At 27.4% G+C, this 12,898-nt stretch overlaps 1 protein-coding gene across 1 annotated transcript in view; it reads left to right on the top strand.

Moving 5' to 3' along the window:
• The window catches only part of LOC111636130 (laminin subunit alpha-like), a 111,944-nt gene that overhangs the window by 22,073 nt on the left and 76,973 nt on the right, over positions 1 to 12,898 (top strand). The window contains exons 10-17 of the mRNA XM_023381308.1: positions 1,028 to 1,098; positions 1,201 to 1,345; positions 6,087 to 6,227; positions 6,295 to 6,471; positions 8,891 to 8,986; positions 9,071 to 9,151; positions 10,768 to 10,886; positions 10,967 to 11,081. Coding sequence (XP_023237076.1) covers positions 1,028 to 1,098; positions 1,201 to 1,345; positions 6,087 to 6,227; positions 6,295 to 6,471; positions 8,891 to 8,986; positions 9,071 to 9,151; positions 10,768 to 10,886; positions 10,967 to 11,081 — 945 coding nt within the window. The remainder of the gene's footprint in view (positions 1 to 1,027; positions 1,099 to 1,200; positions 1,346 to 6,086; positions 6,228 to 6,294; positions 6,472 to 8,890; positions 8,987 to 9,070; positions 9,152 to 10,767; positions 10,887 to 10,966; positions 11,082 to 12,898) is intronic.

The raw sequence follows: 12,898 nt of genomic DNA, 5'->3' as shown, positions 1-12,898 counted from the left end.
TGCCAATGGATTCCCCCCTCACCCATTTTGGCAGAGCTCATCATGAGGATTATAGAGTATTGTATTTTCAATGCCCCTTTGGCTATCCACTATCCAATCATGTATTTACAATATGTAGATGACATATTGCTTGCATGGAATGGCTCCGTAGATGAATTAGATGATTTTATTCAAATGTTAGCTTCTATATATCCTTCGATCAACTTTACAGTGGAGGAAGAACAAAATACCAGAATCTCCTTTTTAGATCTAGAAATATATAGATCTTCTGATCTACTATTTTCAGTACACCATAGATACAACAGGGTGCCACATAATATCCCCACAACTGCTTTCCAATCCTCACACTTTGTAAATTTTGCTATTACATTAAATCCTCATTCGGAAGGGGCGCTGCTTCTCCCATCCCATCCATCCATCCAGACATTAATAGACAAGGAATTACAACTTAAACAATATCTCTTTTACAATATAAAAATTGCTTGATTTACATTTAAGAATAATAATTTTATTGTTTAGATTAACCAAAGATAAAATTTGTTATAAGCCATTCATAATGAAAATTAGTAACAATTTAAGTTTTTTGTTGATTCTTCTAAATGTTAAGGAGAATATTTTCCTTACAGTAAAACAATACATACAATTGTTAAATGTTATTTTAATTGTCTTAATAATTTTATCATAATTGACTTAATATTACAAATATGTATAAGATAACTACATTTATCTAATCATTTTGTTCATTATTTTATTAATGAGGTAGCATTTTGTTGCCATAAACACTAAACAGAATGTTGTAATATGAATTTACTGTATAATACTGAAGGATATGTAGATGATGTATATTTTAAGCAATATTTATATTGACTTTATTGTGATCAAACATATCAATTAATATACTAAAATGGACTAATTAAGATTATATATTGTACATTAGACATTAATATTTAAATGTAAATAAATTTAAATAATTATCATTATTTATTTGTTATTTTAATATTAAATCTTGTTACAAACATTCATTCAGGAATGTAGCTGTAATCCTCTCGGAGTGGATAGAGGCAATCTTCAATGCGATCTCGATAGTGGTCAGTGTGAGTAAGTAACGACAGAACATATTGCTTTAATAGAAATGTCAATCTTTTAAAAAATTTTCAAGAACTTTTTGTTTTATATTTCGTAACAAATCATGTTTTTTAGATGTAAATCTAATATTGTTGGAAGAGCATGCGACAGATGCAAATCAGGTTATTGGGCATTTCCCTTGTGTCATCTGTGCAGTTGTGATTTACGAGGAACTACGGAAGAAATCTGTGACCAAGATAACTCAAGATGTCACTGTAAGGTAAAATCATTTTCTAAAAATTTATCTTATTTTTGTTTTATTGTTTTTCTAATTTATCTATTTTTATTTATTCATAAAAAAGTAAATATCTTCCTTTAAAAATTTACGAAAGATTGAACACAGCAAAGAAAAGAATTAATATCCATTAATATAAATTCAAAAGTTTCAAGTGATATGAAGAACAAAAATGTAAACAGTAAACAATGATTTTAGAATAATAATCCAAAATTATTGTTCGGACTAATATTTTTTTTTTTAAATATTGATAAAATTTTTGTTTGTATACTGGTACAATGAAGTGAAAACTTGCGAAGTGTTGATAAAGAAGGTCACTTCATTGTACCAGTATACAAACATAAATAACAACATGGTTTCGACAACAACAACAATTGATAAAATTATTCATTAGAAGAAATCTTTTCATGCAGAATTCCAGTTAAAAACTAATACACATAAACCAACATCTACAAATCCAATGTAATAAGCAAACAACTACTGGATTATATCTGGCTATTATACTAATTAAATTAGTTGGTAATTAATTTAAAATAATCGCGATATAATAGCTGATATAATTACATAAAAACTAATATTATAAATATGCCAATTGTTTTGACTTATATATAAAATTTTAGCTGTAAATGATAATCTATAGTTATATTCCTTTCCTCCACACAATGATTAAAAAAATTTCAAACAAGAATAACATAAGAATGATTTATCAGCATAATCCTATGATATATAGAATATTAAGAAATGATAAGAAGGAAGAAAACCGAAATACTAGTACAGGGATGTATTCTATACCTTTAAAGGATCATCGCTGTAACTTGTATTTTGTATATGTTGGTGCAACTATGTGACAATTAAAGCAGAGGCTTAAAGAGCATAAATATTCCATCACTAAGAACATAGATAGTACTGTCCTTGCGGATTTTGCTAAGCATCAGGATGTCGGTGTTCATTGGGCCAAAGCATCCATCATTAGGGCCACGAGCAACAAACAAGTGCTGAAACATCTGGAAAAGTTGGAAATCTACAAGACCCACATTGGCACGGGATGTTTTAACCGTAGGGATGCAGATGGTTTATCCACTGCATGGAAATCATTTTACCATAGCACATAATTAATTTTTTGTAGTAATTAATATCTTGTAATAGACATATATTTTATTATGGCAGCATTAATTTGGTTATGTTTATCATTATTCCTGTATAAATCACCTTTGCAAGTTTTCGTTTTTTTTACGTTGGAATTTGAATTTTTAAAGTTTTTGTATTGCTTGCATTCTATTTTAGCATTCTTTTGTTTTTGAGTTTGATTAACTGAAGAAGGCTATTAAAAATAGTCAAAAACGTTTTTATTTTATTAAATAATTTATTGCTGGAAATATTAAGGTGTTGTTTATATCAGTGTTTCTCAACCGCTGGTCCATGGAGAATTTTTACCGCTCTGCATTAAAAATTTTCTTTTTAAAAAAAATAATGATAATTTAATAAATAAAAATTTTATGATGTATAAATGATGATAATAAGTAAATGATGATAATAATTTTACAATTTACTTCTGTAGTAATTCTTTAATATCTAGTAAAAGNAAATTGCTTGATTTACATTTAAGAATAATAATTTTATTGTTTAGATTAACCAAAGATAAAATTTGTTATAAGCCATTCATAATGAAAATTAGTAACAATTTAAGTTTTTTGTTGATTCTTCTAAATGTTAAGGAGAATATTTTCCTTACAGTAAAACAATACATACAATTGTTAAATGTTATTTTAATTGTCTTAATAATTTTATCATAATTGACTTAATATTACAAATATGTATAAGATAACTACATTTATCTAATCATTTTGTTCATTATTTTATTAATGAGGTAGCATTTTGTTGCCATAAACACTAAACAGAATGTTGTAATATGAATTTACTGTATAATACTGAAGGATATGTAGATGATGTATATTTTAAGCAATATTTATATTGACTTTATTGTGATCAAACATATCAATTAATATACTAAAATGGACTAATTAAGATTATATATTGTACATTAGACATTAATATTTAAATGTAAATAAATTTAAATAATTATCATTATTTATTTGTTATTTTAATATTAAATCTTGTTACAAACATTCATTCAGGAATGTAGCTGTAATCCTCTCGGAGTGGATAGAGGCAATCTTCAATGCGATCTCGATAGTGGTCAGTGTGAGTAAGTAACGACAGAACATATTGCTTTAATAGAAATGTCAATCTTTTAAAAAATTTTCAAGAACTTTTTGTTTTATATTTCATAACAAATCATGTTTTTTAGATGTAAATCTAATATTGTTGGAAGAGCATGCGACAGATGCAAATCAGGTTATTGGGCATTTCCCTTGTGTCATCTGTGCAGTTGTGATTTACGAGGAACTACGGAAGAAATCTGTGACCAAGATAACTCAAGATGTCACTGTAAGGTAAAATCATTTTCTAAAAATTTATCTTATTTTTGTTTTATTGTTTTTCTAATTTATCTATTTTTATTTATTCATAAAAAAGTAAATATCTTCCTTTAAAAATTTACGAAAGATTGAACACAGCAAAGAAAAGAATTAATATCCATTAATATAAATTCAAAAGTTTCAAGTGATATGAAGAACAAAAATGTAAACAGTAAACAATGATTTTAGAATAATAATCCAAAATTATTGTTCGGACTAATATTTTTTTTTTTAAATATTGATAAAATTTTTGTTTGTATACTGGTACAATGAAGTGAAAACTTGCGAAGTGTTGATAAAGAAGGTCACTTCATTGTACCAGTATACAAACATAAATAACAACATGGTTTCGACAACAACAACAATTGATAAAATTATTCATTAGAAGAAATCTTTTCATGCAGAATTCCAGTTAAAAACTAATACACATAAACCAACATCTACAAATCCAATGTAATAAGCAAACAACTACTGGATTATATCTGGCTATTATACTAATTAAATTAGTTGGTAATTAATTTAAAATAATCGCGATATAATAGCTGATATAATTACATAAAAACTAATATTATAAATATGCCAATTGTTTTGACTTATATATAAAATTTTAGCTGTAAATGATAATCTATAGTTATATTCCTTTCCTCCACACAATGATTAAAAAAATTTCAAACAAGAATAACATAAGAATGATTTATCAGCATAATCCTATGATATATAGAATATTAAGAAATGATAAGAAGAAAGAAAACCGAAATACTAGTACAGGGATGTATTCTATACCTTTAAAGGATCATCGCTGTAACTTGTATTTTGTATATGTTGGTGCAACTATGTGACAATTAAAGCAGAGGCTTAAAGAGCATAAATATTCCATCACTAAGAACATAGATAGTACTGTCCTTGCGGATTTTGCTAAGCATCAGGATGTCGGTGTTCATTGGGCCAAAGCATCCATCATTAGGGCCACGAGCAACAAACAAGTGCTGAAACATCTGGAAAAGTTGGAAATCTACAAGACCCACATTGGCACGGGATGTTTTAACCGTAGGGATGCAGATGGTTTATCCACTGCATGGAAATCATTTTACCATAGCACATAATTAATTTTTTGTAGTAATTAATATCTTGTAATAGACATATATTTTATTATGGCAGCATTAATTTGGTTATGTTTATCATTATTCCTGTATAAATCACCTTTGCAAGTTTTCGTTTTTTTTACGTTGGAATTTGAATTTTTAAAGTTTTTGTATTGCTTGCATTCTATTTTAGCATTCTTTTGTTTTTGAGTTTGATTAACTGAAGAAGGCTATTAAAAATAGTCAAAAACGTTATTATTTTATTAAATAATTTATTGCTGGAAATATTAAGGTGTTGTTTATATCAGTGTTTCTCAACCGCTGGTCCATGGAGAATTTTTACCGCTCTGCATTAAAAATTTTCTTTTTAAAAAAAATAATGATAATTTAATAAATAAAAATTTTATGATGTACAAATGATGATAATAAGTAAATGATAATAATAATTTTACAATTTACTTCTGTAGTAATTCTTTAATATATAGTAAAGTTTTTTGAAAAAACACCACCGGTCTGCGGGCCAGAAAAGCTTGAGAAATGCTGGTTTATATTATTTACTAATCTCACAATTAAATTTTAATTAGTTTCTATAAATTTTATTAACCACTGTGGAAATCAAAGGAGGTATACCCAGTAACCCTGTGCTAGTGCCTTTCAGCGAAATTGATGATAAGCAATGAAACAAGTTGTCACGCTTTTCATTACATGATTACTTTTGACAAAATAAGTGGTTATCTATGATTTTTGATGAATAAAATTTTTCTTAGTTTCTATAGATTATCATTTAGCAATCATAATTTAAAGATATTAAAAATTATATAACATTCAGTACAATTTTGTTAGGTGATAAGACTTTACTAGATGATTGTTCAAATAAAGCCAATTATAGTAAAAAAGATGAGATAATTAATGCAACTAATTTTTTTAGCCATGTTATATTTCTTTGCTAGATGTTTTTATGATATTTGAAGTTCAATTGTAGGAAGGGTATAATACTGACAGTTATATTATCAATATTTTCACAAAATAACATAAATGTTTGTGTAATTATTGTCTGTGTTATTATTAACATTCTGAATTTGGTAGTTGAAACAACTTACTTATGTATAAGAAATATTACTTCATAAAATTGTAAATGAAATCAAATTAATTTATAAATTATTTCAGGAAAATGTATTTGGAGATTTCTGTGATCAGTGTAGACCGGGAACATTTTATCTAGAAGAAAACAATCCAGCAGGATGTAGCAAATGCTTCTGTTTTGGAACTACCGACAGATGCTATAGTTCATATTTCCTATTTACTCAGGTATATTATGAGTAAATCAAAATGTATGTTAAAAACATTGAAATGATTTAAATAATCTATATTTTAGATAAGTGATTACAGAAATTGGAAAAGTGCCGTTGTAAGAGGTAATAATCATTTGATTATGGAAGATACAGATGTTGAAATTGAAGAAAGATCATTTAGTGTAACGGCGAGATTAGATGATCTTCCAACGGGAACTTTATTTTATTTTTCGGCACCTTTTACTTATCTCGGAAACAAGGTAAGATTTTCTTTTTGTTAAATGATATTAGTAGATTTAATGTATCTAAATAAATAAATATTTATTATTTTGTGAATGCTAAAATAAGATTATTGTAGAATAAACATTTTTAAAATGCACCTTAATTTTTAATTTGAATTTTATTTTAATTAATACATAACAAGTAAGAAAAGCAATATTTATATGATAGGAAAAGTGAACTTCACTTAAAGATTTCTACTTATAACCATATAAAATATAAAGAAATAAAAATTTTAACCCATACAATAAAAAGTTCTGTTAGTTTTTTTACATGAAATTGGAAGAATAAATTAAGATCCCTCGCTGAAATCTTTCTCACTTTGAACAAATTCCATTTTTTTTTTAAATGTAAATTATGACAAGAAGAGATCAGGTTCCAAAAGAAAAGGAATTTCTTGTTTTAAATCATGATATCATTCAATCATCTCTCCTTATATTTCCTTTCAACAATTCATATAAAGTACACAATAACATAGGAAAAGCTAATTAAAGATGTAAGAAGTGTAGCAATGAAGCTAAGATTGCGAGAAAAATAAACATGTGGCATTGTCAATTTACCATACAGCTTAATTTGTAATACTATAATATATTAATATATTATATATAATATACAGTAAAACTTCACTAATTTGGACTAATTGGGGAAACCTAGTCTGAATTGGCAAAGTTTTTACTCAAATCAGTATTGTGTAATCCAGAGAGCACACTTTAATAAACTTTTGTGATGCAAAAGTAGCAATAAAATCATCCTTGTCACAGACATTTACTAATTTGGACTTAAAAAAGAAAGGGAAACAAAAATTACCTTCTAAGTGTTCCTCGCTCATGTCTTGACTTGTTAAAGCCAAGATTAGAATCGACAAATGCATAAACCAACATCTACAAACCTGATATACATATATAATACGGCAACAACTACTGAATTATTTTGGCCTATTATATAGCAGTTATTTTAAATTACAAATAATTCAGTAATTGTGGGCATATAATTGACAAATGCATTATTTTAAAAAGTACACATTAATAGTAGTTCACAGATTTTGAATTAGTGAAGGTTAGCTAGATTTTTACTTTATTAAAATCATAAAAGCTTTTTTTCTTTGTAAAAGTCATATTTATATTTTTATTAAAGAAAAAACTTTGCATTTTGTCCTTCTTTTTCACTATTCACACCATCAGCAGTCCTTAACAATTCACAAAAACTTTCGGAGACAACCTTCCTTTTGAGGTTACTGCCTCCACAAAATAATGTAAAACAGGTAAAGCTTCCTCTGGTGTTAATGCCACAATCATAATATTACATTTTAAGTAAAAAACCAATACAGGTACAGTGGTGCCTCGTATAACGTATGCCTTGAATAACGGACACTGCGAACAATGGACTTCCATTGGGCAGTTATGTGAGGCGAACAACAAACTTTCTGCAAACAAGTGCGAATGATGTTTTCACTTTTTTACCGTTGCCAATGACAATCTGCTGTTTTTATAATATATTAGTATTATTAGAATATATTATTAGTATATCTGAAGTACAGAGCTCCCGTTGGGATTTGGCTTGCTCCCTTGTTTATTACGTACATCACCTCAGTGCAGGGTATTTACATTTATTCAAGTGTTGTGCAAATCATGGCTTCTAAAAAAACAGAAAGGTGATTTAAATTGAAACAAAGCAAGAAATTATCAGAAGGAGTGAAAGTTGACAAAAACTTCCTTGTCAAATGGGGAGAGGTTCAAAAGTTTACCAACACTCATTATCCAAACAGAGCTGAGGCCAACAGGATCAATGATCTCTACAATGACACCCTTGCCCGTCATTTCCAACAGGTGTCGAAGAAGAGAGAGAAACAGACCACCTTGGACATGTTTTTCAAGGAGCCAGCAGGCAAAAAACAAAGGATGGAACAAGAGGAGTTGACCCTGCAAGCTCCAGTAGCCTCTCCTAAATCTGACTCCGATTAAAAAACAATAAAAAGAGACCTGCTGCAATGTGTAAAAAGTCTGTATCTGTACGAATGTGTGAAGAAAGTGTTCCTCCACCTCCTCCTCACAAAATCTGCCTACCCGGCATAATTGGTGACTGCTCCATTTTCATTTATTTTTTTATTGTACAGTTATGGTTATTTTATGCTGTGGAACGAATTATATGTTTTAACATTGTATTTCTATGGGAAAATGCGTTTCGTATAACGGACTTTTCACTTAACGGACATGCACCTGGAATGGATTAAGTACATTATACGAGGCACCACTGTACTTTCTTTTCTTTATTCATCTGTGTATTAATTGAATTTTTCCCAAAATGGAGGTATAATGAAAGTCTTAGATTAGTTAACTTGAAAAATATTTATTAGTTAAATTATTATAACTGAATTGATACTTATTTCATTTCATATTTCAGATAAAATCATATGGTGGAAATCTACAATTCACATTAAGTACTGAGGATCACGAATCGATCATAGGGAGCATAATTGGTCCAGACATTATTTTAATGGTAGGGACATTCAATATTTATTTGGAAATGTATTTCTAGATCTCCTTAATTATATAATTGAATTTGACATATATTTGAAAATAGGGCAATAATATTACTATTGTTCATAATCACGTGGAACAACCTAGTGAAGATGCTTTTGAATTTCAAGTTAATATTATAGAGGTAAGTCTAGCATTAGTCTAGTTTTTATGTAATATTTTATAAGTTTTGAAAATTCACTTATGATATGATATCTTATATATTAATATATGTTTTAATTATGAAGAAAATTTTTTTATGGAGAGCTTTGATCAGAATTGATTAATTATATTCACATTTAAAAATGTGCTTATTGTCTAGTTTTGAGATAATACTAGTATTTTTATCCTATTTAGTAATAATACAAATTAATTTAACATGTAAAAAAGAAGTTTATTGTCAAAAATGAATCATGTTTTTATGGCTGAACTTAATATAAGCAAGCTCCAATGAGTTAGATTTTAGTTCTTATCAAAAATCTGCTTTATTGAAGTTCACTTATTTGAAGAAATTGAACTTATATTAATATTTTCATTTCGTGTCACATCATTAATCTTATCTTGATGCATTCAGTTATAACAGGTCATACTGTATTATGCTATAAACATTATTTTTTTATATATTGAAGTACAGTATTAGGGCCATATTAGCACATGAACATACCACACTGCGATTTGGTCTTTCTGCTCGTTGCTAATATTTTTGTTCTATAATGTGTCTAAAGAAACTGGGCTGTCAAAAGTGCTTAAGATTGTCCTACTGTTCAATGTTTTAGTTGAAGGGTGGATTTGTTAAATTACTACTTTGATACATTAATGAATATTGAAATGAACTGATGTGATTACTGATCATCAACAAAAAAAAAATTATTTTTGCATTTAAAATAGCTTTATAATAATAATAATAATAATAATAAAATATTTTAAGCTCTCTAAGCAATATTACTTTATTATTCAATACTATACAAACATTTTACTTGTTCTATGCTTTGTAATAATATTAATTTTATAAATATTCTTCATACATTAAATCTCCTGAGATAATATTTATTGATGTTTAAAATCTTGGATCTTAATACATAACACAAAAGAATTAAGGTTTATTTTAAAATTTAATACAAATGCAGTTAATCAAAAATAACAAAAAATGTAAAAATTATTATTTTATTGAAATCTTTATTGATTTTTATATATTTTAACTCAATTTGATCTGTTACCAGCTTTGGCATTATTAGAATTAGTGTAATTTGTTGACAGATCTGAGAAAATTTTCTATTATCTATAATGTATGTAAAAAAAACCAATAAACCAACTTTTTAAATTTAAAGGTTTTGAAGTAATAAATTTTAAGATGATTTAAGATAATTACATCAAGTAAAGTATTTGGCTTGATTCTTACTAAGATCTAATTTATGATTTTTATGTATTGGAACCAAATTTATAATTTTGATTCTTTACAAAGTATATGGCAGAAACACAATCCTTTAATGAAAAAGATCTATCTCCTGATTATTTTAATAATTTGGCATGTTTCTCATACAGAATTGCAGTTCATTATGCCGCTGATAAAACAACTTAATTTATAAATTGATTTAATTGTAGAAGAAATTATTTATTTTGAAATAAAAAATAATTTTAGATATAATTATAAAAATCAATATTTATATATAAAATATTTCAATACATAAAGCTATAATAAAAAGTTTAGACTAGGTTTTTTTAAGATGAGAAACTGCTGATAAATCTCCTTGACTTTTGTAGAGAGAATTTCAACATCTAACAGGAGGGGAAGTAAGCAGAGAACAAATGATGATGGTTTTGGTTAATTTGGAACTTCTCCTTATTCGTGGTACTCATTTTCAACCACCAATAACTATCACGTAAGATAATTATAAGTATTAAAATTAGTTATTAATATTTTATGTTTAAAGTTGAAAAATTTTTCATGTTTGAATGTTAGCTTAAGTAATGTCGTGATGGACGTTATGTCCGACAATTACGTTGCCGATGGACCCAAAGCCTTGAGAGTCGAACAGTGTCAGTGCCCTCCGAATTATCAAGGAACGTCTTGCGAGGTAGCATTTTTGATTTTAAATTTATTGTTTTATCAGAATTTGAAATGGGAGTTCAGATAACATGCCACTTGATGTCTCTATAAAATAGGTTCAGTTTTTACCTTAGTAAATATCAGATTTTTCTTTAGTATCTGCTGCTACTCCTTATTTATTTTAGTGGAAAATTAGGAGATGGTCGAGGTGGCAGCCTATCGCTCTGGAGGATCCAGGATCAAATCCAGATGGGTTGAAAATTTCCTGGAAAATTTTTGGAGAGTCCGACCGGATACATCGGTCACCATTTCTTGCCACCCAGCTGACCCATTGTGGGCTTGCTAAAAGAACCATCTTAGTGCCCACAGCAGAAAGAGTTAAAAAAAGGGGGGGAATTAAGAGTAAAAACAGTCAAAACATAGTGGTATAATTTGGTTGATTTTAATTTCTTTGTGACTGCCTGTGGTTTTAAATCAGTAGAGTACCTACAATCATTGCATCTGTGTCTTGTAGATATTTTAATTAAATCTTTAGTGTCTTATGATCTTTAAAGGTAATAAGAAAGGTATTGTTAGAAATTATAAAATATCTCCGATTTGAATAAATCTCTGTTTGGTTCAGTTGAATTTACTTTGTAATATGAAAATTTGTTAATGGTATTGATTTATCACTGAAATAACTGATTCCTTATTTGTGTGTAAAAATTTAAAACACGCTCAGCTCTATATAAAGAAGTTCAACTTCTTTTCATTTAATATTCCATTTTCAAACTGAAGTTTTAAATTTGAACATGAAAAATAAAGTATTTAAAAACGAAACTGCATTTTGCTTTTTCTTGAATTCTTCATTTTTTATGTTCAAATTTAAAATTTAAAACTCCAAAAACAGAATGCTAATAATTCAAAAATATTAAATGAAGAAGTTCAATTTTTCTCTTTTCACATAAGACAGTAAATTTTAAGAATCTACGATATCAAGAAAATATTTTAGAATAATATTTATATTAGTTAAAGTAACAATAATCTTATATTTTAAAATTCAATTTAGTTGCTCTTATTCTATATTTAAACTAGTTTTTTTATAATTTAAAAAAGTTATATCATCATTAGAGCAAAAACCAGATTAATTTAACTCAAAATATGTTTATAATTTTAATACAAGGTCTTACATTCATTAGTAGAAGATTAAAAAAACAACTTATAGAAACTATATAGAGCAGACTATCATATTCAAAACTTTCATCTAATAAGTATTCTTTATGATAATAGAAGTACAGAAATTCAATGGCTTTAAGATCAGTTGATAAATATTTATATTAACGTTTTTTTAAGCCAATTGATCAAATATATCTGGAACAAGAAAGAAATAAGTCATAAGACAAAACTATCTGTGCACAACACAGTTTTTAAACCTATATTGACTTATGGGTGAGAAATAAGGAAATTGACCAAAAATTAGAATCAGCAGAAATGAGAGTTTTAGAAAAATTAGTAGTGTTAATAGATGGATACAGTGACAAAATCATAATAAAAAACCTTAACAAATATTCAAATATTCACTTGAGAGTAAGTGAGGTTAATCTAAGATGGTTTGGCCATTTGGAAAGAATGAGAGAAGACCAACTGGTCAAACAGGTATTCAAAGCTAAAATCAAAAAGTAAAATCCAAAGGAACAACCTAGACAAAAGTGGATTGATAGCATTAAATTCCTTACCTCTAAAGTCTGTTTAACTTTAATCCAGGCTAAAAATTTGTTTGTTGATAGAAGAGTTTGGAAAAAAGAAGTGGGGGATAGTATAAAAGTTTGATATTTTTTACCATGTTGACCTGTACACCCTCTGGAT

This window comes from Centruroides sculpturatus, unplaced genomic scaffold, assembly GCF_000671375.1.
Source record: "Centruroides sculpturatus isolate CEXI.00-Female unplaced genomic scaffold, Cexi_2.0 scaffold991, whole genome shotgun sequence".
Lineage (NCBI taxonomy): Eukaryota > Metazoa > Arthropoda > Arachnida > Scorpiones > Buthidae > Centruroides > Centruroides sculpturatus.
This window is presented reverse-complemented; position numbering and strand designations above follow the sequence as displayed.